General features: G+C 38.1%; 1 protein-coding gene across 1 annotated transcript in view; it reads right to left on the bottom strand.

Annotated features, from left to right (window-relative positions):
- Positions 1–2823: 2823 nt before the first annotated feature.
- Positions 2824–15063, bottom strand: part of LOC117023898 (tetratricopeptide repeat protein 6-like) — a 30349-nt gene continuing 18109 nt past the window's right edge. Inside the window, exons 8-12 of the mRNA XM_033109131.1 lie at positions 12655–12865; positions 10224–10376; positions 9173–9343; positions 3802–4027; positions 2824–3357 (exon numbers count right to left, since the gene is read on the bottom strand). Coding sequence (XP_032965022.1) covers positions 3227–3357; positions 3802–4027; positions 9173–9343; positions 10224–10376; positions 12655–12865 — 892 coding nt within the window. The 3' untranslated portion in view covers positions 2824–3226. The remainder of the gene's footprint in view (positions 3358–3801; positions 4028–9172; positions 9344–10223; positions 10377–12654; positions 12866–15063) is intronic.

The raw sequence follows: 15063 nt of genomic DNA, 5'->3' as shown, positions 1-15063 counted from the left end.
CAAACATGTATATCTTGAGCATCTGTTATTTGCCAAGCACTATAGGTACTGGAAATACAGTACTAAGTAAAAAACACAAAATCCCTGTCTTCACACAGTTTATGTTCTAATGGAGAAAAAAATACAATTAACAATAACAAAAAAAAAAACCCTTTAAATTATACAAATACATAAAATTGAAAGTGAAAGCCATCTATAATCCTACCACTCTTCCTCCATCTTGATGTAGAACAAAGGTAAAAATATTCTTATCCTTTTCTCCCTCCAATTTTACCTTCTAGAGGTAATCATCAGTAAAAGGTATCTGTGTGTGTGTGTGTGTGCGTGTGCCCACGCGCTTGCACAATCTTGTAAATAAATTAGACCTGGTCACTAACTCTTACAATGGTGGGAAGTAAATAGGCTCAGTTCATAAAGCTAATCAGAAAAAGATAGAATCCAGACATCTTTTTCTTCTTCCCTTGAACTCCTTGGTGTTCGATTCAACTCCCATGTTTGTCTGGGAGTCACTGATTCCTTGATCTCAATCCTTGTTCCATCTTGTTCTTCCTGCTCTCTCTCCATTTACCTGCCTTGGATCATCTCAGTCAGAGAAGACTCTTTGACTCAACCAGAATCAGAATAAAGCATATACAGGACAGAGCAAACCTCTTTTTGGAGAGTACAATTTTCACATGTGCGATTTTTATTTGGTGATGCTAAAATATCCTCAGTCCATTAATGTGAGGGTGGAAGGAGGTAAAGGGAATAAAGGGGATAGAAACCTTTCTGTGTCGCTCTCCCTGCCCCCACTGTCACTTTCTCTCACACATGCGGGTATTAGCTCCTTCAGTTGTAACTCCTTGATCCAGCATTAAGGATCCTCCATGTCTACATGACCAGGTTTTCCACCCAACATTTCCTCACAAAAACTCTGCTCCAGTCGCTCTCCAAACATGCCTTCCCCCGACTGCTACATCTCTGTCCTGACATCAGCATGAATGGAGAGAGCCTCACTGTTCAACACCTCTGTGGGCTTTCATCCCTGCTCAGGATCCAGTTTCAGTGCCTCTTTCTTGGTGATGCTGTGTTAATTCCGTTGCTCCAGAAGCCAACCTGAGACAAGGATTTGAGTGCAAATAGTTTATTTGGGAGGAGGTCCTAGCAAGCTGGTGTGAGGGAGCAGGGACCGAGGCAGAGAAGGGAGAAGCTAACAAACGGTGTGTATCAAAGAGATTACAGGGTGGGCAACTGGGCACTTCAAGCTGAGTGGGGAAGTCAGGGAGAGGTACTCCCACAAGGCAAGAAAGCAGAAGCATTTATCCTCCACCTCTCCCTATCGTTTGCTGAAGGTTGCTCCTACTGACATGAACTTCCTTAAAGTCTGGCCTGGCTGAAGTGTGGACTGAGAGAAATGCCTCATGGAAAGTCATAGGTGAGTGCAGTAGTAGGACAGTCTCAGGGCATACAGAAACTGTGGGTACACAGGGGATATGGATCCATGCACACGTAGCATTTGGGCCTTATGCTATCATGGCCCTTGGTCTGCATCATCCCTGCCTCATGTTATAAGTATTTGTGTGTAATCAGAAAAAAATTTTAAATTGCTCATTGTCTTAGTCTGGGTTTCTCCAGAGAGCAGAGCCAGAGGCATATGCTTCTGTGCTACAACTTCATCAAGAAGTGCAAACCTGGGGAAGCAGGAGCAGCGACAGAAGAAAGCGAGGCAGGGAGGACAGAAGCACGACTACGAGGTACATTGGGAAGCTGGCCACCAGGAGGTCCTAACTGATTGTTTCAGTTCCCAGGACTGTGCCCCAGGAGGCTCTATAATCTGAGTGTGTCAGGACACTCCACCAAGAGATGGAAGGCAGAAGCAGCTATCTATAATACTAGTTCTTCTCTCCCATCATCAAAGATTCATTTGACAGGGACTTCAGTGTGCTGCACATCCACTGTGCACGTGGGCAGGCACTGGGAGAATTCCACGGCACCCAACACCTCAGCGTTGAGTCGCCTCAGGGCAGTAGGGGAGAGATGTGTGGCTGTGGGTGCATGAGGTTGGTCTGAATCTCATCAGTGGCCAGGGCTGGGACTAAAGGGCCTGGAGAGGAGTGAGGGCAAGAGGATCTGAGAGATTTCTTCAATGTGTCTGATTCACCAACTGAAATAAGTCACTGATGAGGACGTTATTCTCATGTGGACCCACATATCATGCCAAGAAAATTTTCCTAAAGAGTACGAAGCATTCCCACAGGGGCTGACAAATTAAAGTCAACTTTCCACTGTGAAAATCTAGTACATCAAACTGAAACCAAAGGAAGCTGACTGGATAAAGGTACTTTTTCCGTAATGCTTGATCTCAGTGAAAATAGGTCTCTGGGGAGCTGGAGAGGTATGGGAAGAATGAAATGACGAAGGAAGATACACTGAGTGAAGTGAATCTGAATGAGTTCAAAGTCAGGAAACCTTGTTATTATCTGTGAAATAAAAGAAAGGGATTCACTCAAGAGATATTCTATAAAGAATTTTTAGCTGTTTTATTTTTACTTGTAAGCTTCTATGAAGCACTAAATATAAGTGTGTAAAGATTTTTAAATATATTTTTATGAATTTGCATGAAAGAGGCAGAGGAACCATCTCAAGGCAATGGGATGCTCAAAACCTTTTTAAATGCTGTCATGGAAGGGAAGCAACATGAAATAAAGAAACGTGTTTATCTGTTGGAAGAATATCAGTAGTGGGAAACATATAGGCCTGTCTAGACATTGTTTAAAGGAGGAGAGAGGAAATGTGCATGACTTCAATTTCTTTATAGTTATCAGCTCAATATTTATTTTTTAAAATCTGGATACTGTTGAATACATAATGAGTAGGTATTGATGAAAAGCTTGATGACACTTTTTCTACAATCATCCAGTATTATTTCAAAAGGAATTATTTTACCTTAAAGAAAATATTTGAAGTGCTAATATTCTTTAAGAAATTCCTATTTAAATTCTGCACCCTAGGAAGAAATTCAATTATTGGGCTATTCCAAATATCCAGAACATGATCTAAAAGTTTTAAAATTAATATGTAACATAAATATGTTGTTTAATTGCATAAAAGGAGTATATAGAAGACTAAACATAATGAATATAATAATGAAGATGGTGCAACCTTTGTTTTAAACAACAAATATGTTTTAATTTCTGGTAAAACAGCTGTGCAAACTGCTACAGAAACTACAGTCTACGTAATCACATCACTGGGCATATTCTTGAAGATCAAGTGCTTGGTTATAATCAGCTATGGCTTCCTCAATCACACCTATTTTACCACGAACTTCTGCTCTACGATTATATATTAGAGCATCATTAGGCTTCAAAGACAGAGCTGTAACGGAAAAAAAATCAAGATATGCTTTATGCTAATACCCCAAAATAGTCTCATTTTTTAAAAATAAAAATTGTATAACAACTTTAATATTACTTATTTGAAAACATTTTTCTTCATATGTACCTAATTATTTAGTTAAATTTAAAGTAGTAAATCTTCCTAAGAAAATTAACTTGGGGAAACACAGTACAATGTCTTCTTTGAAAGGCTAGCAAAGTTTATATGTAGTTTCCCTAATAATTTTCTATATCTTAGCTTACCAATGCTATAAGTTAATTACATAAATGAACCCATGTTGATTACATTTAAGATATGATATATGAAAATATTAATTCTAATGTAAGTTTATCTAGACAAATAGACCTGGTGGGCTCTTTTGTTACTTAAAAACAAATACATCAACCACTGTAATCTTACCCAAAACATTACAAAAAAATATACCTTTACTTAGGTCTTCCTCAGCTAGTTCATATTGCTTTAAAGAACAGTAGAACTGTGCTCTGTTAAAATACACTGCAGCCCAAAAGGGACAGCTTTCAACTACTTTTGCAAAGTCTTCTCTTGCTTCTTCATACTTCTTTAATATTATGTTTGCAATAGCCCGATTCATGGTAGCACATTCGTTTTCTGGATTAAATTTTAAAGCCTTTGAGAAGTAGTCACTGGCCTATAAAACATGAAGATAATGATCATTTGAATATATTTTAATTGGCAGCTGTACAGCAATTGGAAGCACTTTTACTCTTAATATAGAATTAAGGCCAGTGGTGGTAGTGGAAGTATTTCATCCGATACAGATGATAAGAAGGTGCGTTGTCTGTAGAGAATGTAAAAATAATAATAATAATAAAACCGACCAACAGCTGGTCTGCTTTTTGTTATCATCATGTATAGGCAATTCTAGACAATGCCAGTGATAAAATACTCCTCTCTACTGAAGTGAAATGCTCCATGACCTAACTCCCACCGCACAAATCCCACGTCCCTGTACATCACTAGAAAAAGGTAAAATCTAAATTTAAAAAGAAGATAAAATATAAGTTAGATAAGTAACACCTTTCATATAAAAGCCGAACACCTCAGAGCTAAAAAGATTAATGAATTTTGAAAATAAGGTTCTAAACCATACCAAAAAAAAGATAAAAACACAGTTATATTATGAAAAGTTATAAGGAAGGAAGAGAGAAGACAAAAATTGGCTTGTCAAAAAGATCAAAGACTCCTGATTATTCACAATGCATCATCAAGCTGGGAGGGACCCTTCAAAGTGTTAGGGTCTTGATCAACAACAAATTGGAAATTTTTAAAAAACTGGTCATTCACCATAAATAGCTTGAGATGCTGATTAGACACCATATCACTCCAGGAATCTCTTCTCTAACTCCATGATAGATAAAAATTTGGCTCCTAATTTTAAAACTTACCCTAAAGGAAAGGTTATTTTTCACAATAGAGCTTGCTCTCTCCAATTCCTTACCACTCTATTTTTTCCTCAATCCACCACAATCTGGTTTCTACCTACCTCCCCCTATTCCATGAGTTCTGCTCTTATTAAGGTTGAAGATGTCCTCAAGCACAGTGGACATTTTCTAGTACTTTTCATCGATGACATTTCTGTGGCATAAACACTCTTGATTTCTCCTTACTTCTTAAAACTCTCTTTGCCTTTGACACAGGGTATCTCTCTGGTTTTCCTCCTACCTCTTTGATCATTTTCTATCAGTATCCTTCATTGGACTATTTTTCTCTGTTTCCCAGGGATTTGTCCTCAGTTCACTTCCATCATGGGTAAAACAAAACACTGATAGCATGATAGCCAGAAGCCCAGACGATGGAGCCAGATTTCCAGGTTCCAACCCTAGCTCTACCATTTACTATCTATCTCTATGTCTTTGGGTGAGCAACTAAAGCTCTCTTTGCCTCAACTTTTCTTACCTATAAAATGGAGGTAACAAATAGAACTCTGCTTCCAGTATCATTATGAGGATTAAGTGAGCTAATAGTAAAGTACTGAGTATGATATGCAAAAATCTAGCAAGTTCTCAATTATTATTGATATTTTTTCCATTGTCTACAAATGAAGATACATCATAGCTCTTAGTCAATACTCCATGAACTTGGCTGCCTATCATTTTTGAAAGGCAATTAGATAAAAATTTTGTAACCTATCTCATCCTAAGAGGCTGCAGTTAAATGTAGTTGAAGGATCTATTAAGATGGCAGCAGAATTGACATCCTTCTGTGAATAGCGTAAAGAGAATTTATTCCTGAATAGAAGACTGGACTCACAATCATCAGAAATGAGGCAAGGGAATGAGTCCAAGCAGGACCAAGACTTCCTTCAAAACACAATTTAGGATTCATTTAATTCACCAATAAATGATCAATAAAGGCAACATAAGTATGCATCACAATAGTACAACTTCAGTCAGGTAGGAGCAAATGCCTACCTCACCTAAAATAATAAAACTTAGTAAAACACAATAGTGTGCCTAAATTTGAACATTGTAACTTTCTATTATAGCTTCCAAAATATATTACTTAGAAAAGGAAAGCCTATAATTTAATGAGATTACTTGAAGTAAGGAGTATTAACATGAAGCATAAAGGCCAAAGACGTCAACCACAATGGATGTCCTTGATGTTTAAGCAATTGGTCTATGCTCTCATACCTCTAATTAATCAAAAAGCACATCCAATTATTTTTTAAAAGTCATCTGTAGTCATGATGCATACAAGCAGCTCATCCAAATTTGGTTTAAAATCATTACATCACTAACAATAAAAGAAGCTAGAATACATACACATTTTAACCTTCTAGAGATTGTTTGATCTGTTGAGGGACCCTTTCTCCTGACCTTAAATCTTCTTTCCAGTATAGTCAGAAACAAAGGTGAGGGAGAGCAGTAAATACAAGAATTTTCTCCACAAAGAAGCCTACAGCACACTAAAATAGATGAATAACTAATCTCAGCACCTGCTTGTATCTGGAGGGAGTGTGCACTGTGAAGCCCAAGCATCCACTATATCAAGAAAGAGTATGGACTACATTTTAGATGAAATATTTGCTCAACTAACGTGTTCCCAATTTTAAAGAAATAGAGTCACACTAAAAAAATTAAAGAGAGAGAGAGAGAGAGATCAAACTACATTTTAGATCTAACCAAACAGTTTCATGCATCAGTTCCAGTCAAGATGGTGGAGTAGGTAAATGCTGTGCTTACTTTCTCCCATGACCACATCAAAATTACAACTAAACTATAAAATAACCATTATTGAAAATTGCCTGAAATATTGCTGAACCAAAGCCCTACAACTAAGGCCATACAGAAGAAGCCACCTTGAGTCTGGTAGGAGGGGCAGAGATGAAGAAAAGGTTGGTCCCACACCCATGTGTGACCATTACAAATCAGGATGGATATCTTAGCTGTGGAGGTCCACCCCAAAGGGGCAAGGGGTGGCAGCGCCACATGAGACTCCCCAGCCCAGGGTTCCAGTGCCAGGGAGAGAAGTCTCCATAATTTCTGGTTGTGAAAACCAGTGAAGATTGTGGCTGAGATGGACGGTGGCTGGAGTCCCAGGCACTCCTTAAAAGGTATCACAAACAGACTTACTCACCTACGGAATCACTGGCTCTGAGCTCCAGCACTGGAGCAGCAGCTGCAGAAGCAACAGGGATGTATGGGTGTGGAGTGGGGAAGGACGGGGTTGTCTGGCTTCAGGACGAGAGCTGGAGGGGCTCCTTTCTCCCAGATGAATGGAGGAGCTGGCAGAAGCCATTGCTTCTTTGTTGAGCCCTCCTCCCTCCCAGCGTGCAGACACAGGTGGCCACCATATCTGAATCTCCATCAACCTGGATGACACCATTCATTAACCATGCCCTGGTGATTCTGAGACTCTGCCCCACCCAACTTTTGGGCAACACAAGCCGACTCCAGTGGCTTTTTCATACAAACTGCCAACCTTGACTCAAGCGGCAGACTTTCCTAGGGTCTCCCAAAGGGTCACGGAACCCAGACAAGCAGCATTTGGCTTCAGCATGTCCTGTACCTCTGGTTTAGCAACCCTAAGCCTGGCAACAGCCAGCCTTCATTGCAGCTTGGCCTCTCAAGGAACTTCAAGCATGGTACAGGCGGTGGCCATCTGCAGATTTCTTTTTGGCTCTTGCTGGGTGGCCCCGGGTGGAGCATGGGCTGTGGCTGAACTTGATCTGCACTGGGTCCCCTCCCAGTTGGTCTGTGGGCTGTTGTGCCTAGTGGCCAGCTTCAAAACGAGCTGCAACATCACCCGGCTGCTTCCAAGGATGACACCCAAAGGGCAAATTGGGCAGGCACCAGAACCCTGCTGAGGCAGATCCTGCTCTGTAGGGTCAGCCTCTGTACCACAATTCCTCCACTGTATTCACAGCCAGTTCTCACAACCAATGAGCCTGAGAGTGACTCTCTCCCACTGACATGCAAACAGCAACCGAGGCTCAACTACAATAGGTTGGCACACACGACCCACACAAGGGACACACCTGGAGAACACAGCTCAGGTGACCAGGAAGACTGCACTACTAGGCCCCACAGCATGCCTACTACATAAGGCCACTCTACTAAGACCTGAGGACATAGCAGCCCTACCTAATACATAGAAACAAACACAGAGAGGCAGCCAAAATGGGGATACATGTCCCAAATAAAAGAACAGACCAAAGCTCCAGAAAAAGAACTAAATAAAATGGAGACAAGCAATTTAACAGATGCAGTGTTCCACACACTGGTTATAAAGATGCTCAGTGATCTCAGGGAGAACTTCGACAAAAATATAGGAAACATAAAAATGGAGATCGAAAGTATAAAAAAGAACCAGTCAAAATAAAAATACAATAACTGAAATGAAGAATACATTAGAGGAAATCAATAGTAGATTAGACAAAACAGAGGATCAAATCAGCGACTTAGAAGATAAGGTATCAGAAAATACCCAATCAGAACTTTAAAAAGGAAAAGAATCCAGAAAAATGAGGACAGTTTAGGGGGCCTCTGGGACAACATCAAGTGTACCAACATTTGCATTATAGGGGTACCAGAAGAAGAGACAGAGTAAGGAATTGAAAACCTATTTGAAGAAATAATGACAGAAAACTTCCACATGAAAAGTTCAGAGAAACACAGAACTTGTGGTAGAAACCCTCCCAAAGCAGGCTAGGCTAGAGAGGATATATGGTAAAGTCGTTTGCTGCAGCACGAGGGAATCCCAACTAGGAAAGTTATCATGGCCCATCCCCTTGTTTCCCACAAGAATCTCTGCTATTAGACCAGAAAAATAATTTATCTCATTCAAATATGAGTAATGAGAAATGTAATTTGCCTGACTTCATTGTGAAAACACGGATGAAAAATAACAACTTAATTTTTGGAAAGATGAAAACTCATAAAAAAAAAATGTATTGGTACAATCTAGATAAAAATTATAATATAACATTTCAAAATGAACTAGAAAGAAATTGTTAAAGAAGCAACTTCATTTAAGAAAAAAAATAAATCAGAAATAAAGAATCTCAGAAAAGAGATAGCCAGGAAGATAAGACATGGAAATGGGATGGAACTAGAATAAATTTTTTTAAAAAATCTGAATTATAAGGTCCAGAAGACGGTAACAAACATTTCAGAACACAGAAAAGATTTAAAAGAGAGGTGTGAAGAAGGCAATGAAAATGAAAAAGAAATTAAGAGGTAAAGAAATTAGAAAAAATAATTGATATATAGAAGTCAAAGGACATCAAATATATAAATGGGTATTCCCAATTGGGAAAAACTCACATTACCTGGGAATACTGCCTGTGGCGAAAGTACACATTTCCTGCATTATAGTAAGCCAGTGAGTATGTGGGGTTTAAAGAAATGGCTGCTTGATAGTCTTTCATTGCATTCTGTTGCTGACCCATAAATTCATAAGTCACACCACGATTTGTTAAGAATTCTGCTGTAGTATTGATCTGCAATGTAGTAGTAAGAGTATTTAGCATCTGGGAATAGTATTTATCTCCAATTTCATGTCTGCAGAAATGAACATTATGAAATCTGCTTGTGGGAAACTAGTAATTTTATAGTTCAGGTGAAACTCCATTAGAGAAAGTATTTTGAGAAAGGACTCAGTATGAAGTTGGCTCAATGTGAACGCTGTGTTGATTTGGTAGTAATAAAACAAACAATCTTGGTGCTTTACTCAGTTCCTTTCCAAAGAACAGAAAAGGGGAAAGGCTTTTCTGTTTAGCTCTGTTAAAGCTGGAGAAGAAATTAAATAGTTAATATGTTTATTTGTAGGAAGCAGTAGCAATTATCTTTCAGGTCTTTCCTTTTTTCCCCCTCATCTCAAAACTTACAACATCTACCCAAGCCTACAGAAACAGAATCTAAAATCTAGAAGAAAAAAAGAAAAAAAGGAAAATTTTCTGTCATTGTATATAAAACCTGAGTTTTTTATTTGCCATTTTACTACAGAAAAATCTGGGGATTTACATTGTTCTTTCTTTCGTTCCTTCAAATCCAGAACATTATTTTTTTGTACTCATTTTTTATTACAAAATAACATTGATGTCCCATGAAACTATAACTTGCATTTACTGATAGGAGTCAACATTTATAAGAAATTCATTTTTTGAATTTTAAATGCACGTATAAAATTGGCAAGTCACAATAACTTTTTGCTCTAGGAATCTCCTGGAACAGCAACAACAAAAACAAATACTATTTTCTCTACAAGACTTTCTCTCAAAGTTGATCTTTAAAAAGGTAACAGAGAACTTTTTACTTTCATCCTATTCGTTGATGGTGTTAATTTCTGTTAATGGTAATATAACCTAAGTGGAGTTTTACCTTTATGGCAGTATTAATATCCTGAATTGCAGCAAAATTATCACCCATCTGAAGACAAACCATAGCTCTTCCTTCATAGGCTAGGTAGCTCTTTGGATCAACTTCTATGGCAATGGTAAAGTGGTTCCAAGCTTTCTGGAATTTTCCTTGGGCCTGAAATAATTTTCCATTTACATGAAGGAGGAAATTATCCATAACATGACCAATGTTTATGATTCTAACTTAATCAAATAAAACCTTTAGTAAGGGTATATTTATATTGTGCTAAATCTAAGATATTTTAAACAAGGAAGTAGGCTGTACTGTGAATGCGTTCAATTAACTAATTACCTCTGAGTATTTATGCTGAAATTTTAGTTAATTAAAATAAATCTAATTGTCAGAGTCATCTTTTACACCAGTCTTGGACAACATGAAATCACGGCCATCAGGTGAAACACCAATGCTTTGGGCAATCACCACAAAATTTACATTGAGCTCTGCACACAGTCATGGACTGCATTTATTTGCTTGGCATTGAATCTCCAGTTATACATAATATACATAATGAAATAAATATGTTTTGAATAAATAAATGCATAAACTACTGGTGTTACACTTGCTTTGATAAATTGTACCAGCCTCTGGAATTTTTGGATCGCTATACATATTCTGTGGAAAATGCATGCAAATCTACCAAACATCTATCTGTACCCACCTTACCACCACCTGGAAAACAAGAAAAAAGGTCTGGAGAGGGGCACTGTTCATAGAATAATGTCAGAGTATTTCCTAGAGACCAACTGGCAACTAAATACCTCATCACAGAAAGGCAGTGAGTTGAGAAATTCAGGACAGTCCAGGGCCTGTCCTTTATTCCTCATGGGCTCAAAAACCCAACTTGCCAGAATCTCAGCCGCTGACTCACATAAACCAAGCTGAGCCCAGGGACGCTTGCACAAAACTAACAATATAACTAATGCGCCGACTAGACACTGTCCTTTAACCAGTAAATCTTCTCGCTCTGGGCAAATTATGTGGAATTCAACATCATCATGACAAGTTTGTTTGATAAACAAGGAATCAGGCAAATTCAGATTAGGTTGTTAGAACGTTAAACTGCAAACAACCTCTCAGTGGGATTATAGCTATCTCTGTTCCTGACGTCATCTGCTTTGCTTACGTCTCTCTCTCTCATGTTAGGCATATACAAGTAGGGCAATCTGTAAGCATTTGTTGAACAAGTGGTCACTCTTTCCCCTGAACAGGATTTGAAGAGTTCCCCTGAACTCTTTCCTCTCCTAACTCATTTTTCAGTCCTTCCTTTCCTGATTCAATCCTTCCTCATTATACTGATGTGTTTTCTAATTCTGTTTCAGGTAGATACATACCCAGTGAGATCTTCATAAAACACAAAGCTGATGTCACTGCTCTGGTTAGTGATGTTCACATTTTTAACTGGCTCGCAAAGCCTTCACCTCCAGTCATTATTCAGTTCTCCAGTCTCATTTCACATCCAGTCTCATCTCCCCTAGTCCATAACATTCTGTCCACTGGGTTCTCTGTCTCTTTCTCAGTCTGAAACACTGTATCCTACCCCCCAACTCCTACCCCTGACTAATCACTAGTCTTTCACACCTCAGTTTAAGTGTTCATTTCTCAAAAAGCCCTCCTTTACCCATCAAAGGTAGGCCCCTTGTTATAAACTGTCCCAGACACTATCCTTGATCTTTGTTGCTTTTATGCATATAATAATTATTCATACGATTGCTTGATACTCATCTCTCTACTAGGTAGTAAACGCTACAAGAATCAAGTATAATTTGTTCACTGCTGTATCTCTAGGCTTAGATCAGTTCTGGTCCTATATTATAGGTGCTTAGTACATGCCTGCTGAATACAGTAAAGGATAACGCATTTCATTGGACAGCAGTCAGCGTTAGCTGCTTTGGGAGTCATCCTCTCTCTTTAAATTGACTTTGCAAATTTCTATTGTGATCCAACAATGGCTAATTTTATGTTTAACTCTCAGAAGGCAATCGCATTTCCCGTATTAATAAGTTCTTGGGCATAGCACCTCACTCCCTATAACCACCAATCCCAACAACCACCTCCAATATGATTCGTCTTGTAGCAACCAGATCCACTTGTTTTTAAATGGAAAAAAAACATCAACTTTAATGGCAGATTACTAACAGGAATTTCTGCAATTTACAGTCATTTGAACATACTTTTTGCCCATCATTCACATTTTTTAATACTCCCTGAAACTTGTTAATTCAACAAACCCCTGCTTCCCACTGCTGCTCTGGATACTAACAGTAGAGGAAAGGTAAAATGTTCCTAACCAAAGAAATAGCATGTGTCCCCATAGGCAGTAAAGGGCCAAATATATTCTTTGTCTTGTCCAAAAGGTGCTTTCATGGCCCAAGATGTTTTTATATAATATTACCTGCAAATTATAGCCTAAACTAATTCTGGCTTTTGTGTATGTTGGATTAAAATGCAGTGCTCTCAGGAAGTCCTTCTGTGCTTGTTTGGTGGCTTCATCATGACCATATTCCATGTAAGAATTGCCCCGTCCAATGTAAGCATCCGGAAAACATGGATCAATATTAAGAGCCCAGGTGAAGAAATGGACAGCTTCTTCAAACTCTTTATTTCTGAAAATAAGTAAAAATATTGGTACTTTGTGATGAATTATCTAAGTGCTTTCTTGTATATAACATTTTCATAAAGATTTGCATTGACCTTTATAAAAAAACTTTCATTTTTATTATCCATCATTGGAAGAAAGTACAGAAGTCCATATGACTTCTTAAGGGTTCTTTGAAGAGTGTGGTAGAAGAGGGGTGGTAAGAGCCATTTTCATAGCAGAATATGCTGGGATGATATTCTAGAGTTCTGTTTTCAGAATTACAAAAGGCCGCATAGCACTTCTGAACCTGTTTTTAGTAGCTATCAGTGACCAATATAGGAAGAAAAGAAACATATGCTATTATTGATGGAGTACACTATTTAAATCGGATTATAATAAATTTATATATATATTTCTTTATACACGGAAAGGAACCAATTTTTTATCACATGAAAGTCCTTACTTTGAATCTTCTATAAGGGCTGATCCTTTCTTTTTGGACAGGAGAGAAGAAAAAAAGAAGAAAAATGTATTTTGTTTATTAACTTGTGAATATCTGTGACTAAATGATAGCTCTGTCTTCCCTAATTATTCTCTTGTGGTGGAGTAAGGGCTGGTGAAGGAATCAGTATTTGTCATAAAGGAGTCACTATTTCCTCTCATTGCATACCTAATAATTCTATATAATCTAAATTAACATGGAGAAAGCTATTTTTCTATACCTATCGGCACTAACATTTAATGAGCATCTAGTCCATTCTAATAATCATTACACCTTAACACTGGAAAGGGACCTTGAAAGCCACCTAGCGAGTTCTTTAAAGCAGATGATGACTAAAAATCAAGTCAAGCGGAGGGGACAATGTCAAAACCAGAGATTCCCCAGCTCCCTGCATCAATGGGGGAAAATATGAAGCAGATATCGCCATAGAAAGAGCAATTTCACTTTTCTGAAGATGTGCATATCACCCAATGTCCTATAGATTGAAGCTCTTGATAATCTCACGGCCATTAGACAATGGGAAAATGTGGCAGAATATCTATGTTATATCAGGATACATGTTCATCAACACACAAAGTGCTAAGCATCAGTTACCACAAATGTAAAAGTATATTAAATCAGTTTTTCTAAAACAAAATGTGCTTGTATAAAATAACGTGATCACTGACGAAAGGTGAATGATTCTCATTAGCGTGTCCACTGACTACGGATCATAGTGAGGAGCTTGCAGGCTAGGCCGGAGACACAAGGGCCAACTGCATTTTCTAAATTAATCACATACGTGACCAGATGTGCCCTACTGAGTTGTACAAATAAATCATAAATACCTCCAAAAACTAAAGAATGTGGCCTGCAGAGTCAAAGATTCAAAAATATTTTATGCAAATATAAGGATAGTAAAATAAATGTGCTGAGGTGAAAAGTGGATAGAATGGATATGTAACTAAGTAATCAGGCTCTCCCCCTGTGACATTTTTTTCCCCCATCTGAAGGTGACCTTTTCAAAGGGATCTAAAAATTAACTCTACCATAACACTCTTAGTGACCAAATTGGGCAACAAGTAGGATATTCAGCCTAAGGAATGTTGTCTCCTAGCAACCACGAGAGTGAGAACCAGAGATATACAAAGGCATACTTGAAAAGTCTGCAACCCCATGAGTTCAAAGATCAAAGCCCTAAAATTTAAAGATCTATTCCTTTATTTAAAAATTTCCAAATGGGAAAATTTTTACTTTCTCCACTGTAAGACACCAATAATGAATCTCAGTACTTAGAAACCATGCTGCTGTGACATAAGTATGTTATCGCCTACCTTGAAAAGCAAAAATATTTTTCCAGAACTAAATAAAACCGATCACTAAACATTTTTTACTATTAAATTTAGTGAGACTGTTAAAACCCAAAACACATGGAATTGGGACTGCGTTATCAGGACTTGACTGTTGATTTAAATTCTACTTTATTAAAGGACAATAGAGATTCTAGTCGGCTGATGAAAGTTGGTTATTTGGAATTGCAAAGCAGCATCAGCTTAAGAAGTCTCCGCCATACAGTATAGCCAGTGATTACATTTCATGAAAGAGACCGGGAACTGACACACAGAGAAATTTACTGATTCTAATAGTTGCTAAACATAGGAATGAGGGTGAGAGAAATTTTGCAGCCTGTTTTTAATTTTAAGGGAATGCAATGACCTCAGACATATTTGGCCTGCACTCAC

Source organism: Rhinolophus ferrumequinum, chromosome 6, assembly GCF_004115265.2.
Source record: "Rhinolophus ferrumequinum isolate MPI-CBG mRhiFer1 chromosome 6, mRhiFer1_v1.p, whole genome shotgun sequence".
Lineage (NCBI taxonomy): Eukaryota > Metazoa > Chordata > Mammalia > Chiroptera > Rhinolophidae > Rhinolophus > Rhinolophus ferrumequinum.
Note: the sequence above shows the minus strand (reverse complement) of the source record. Positions and strands in the feature narration are given on the sequence as shown.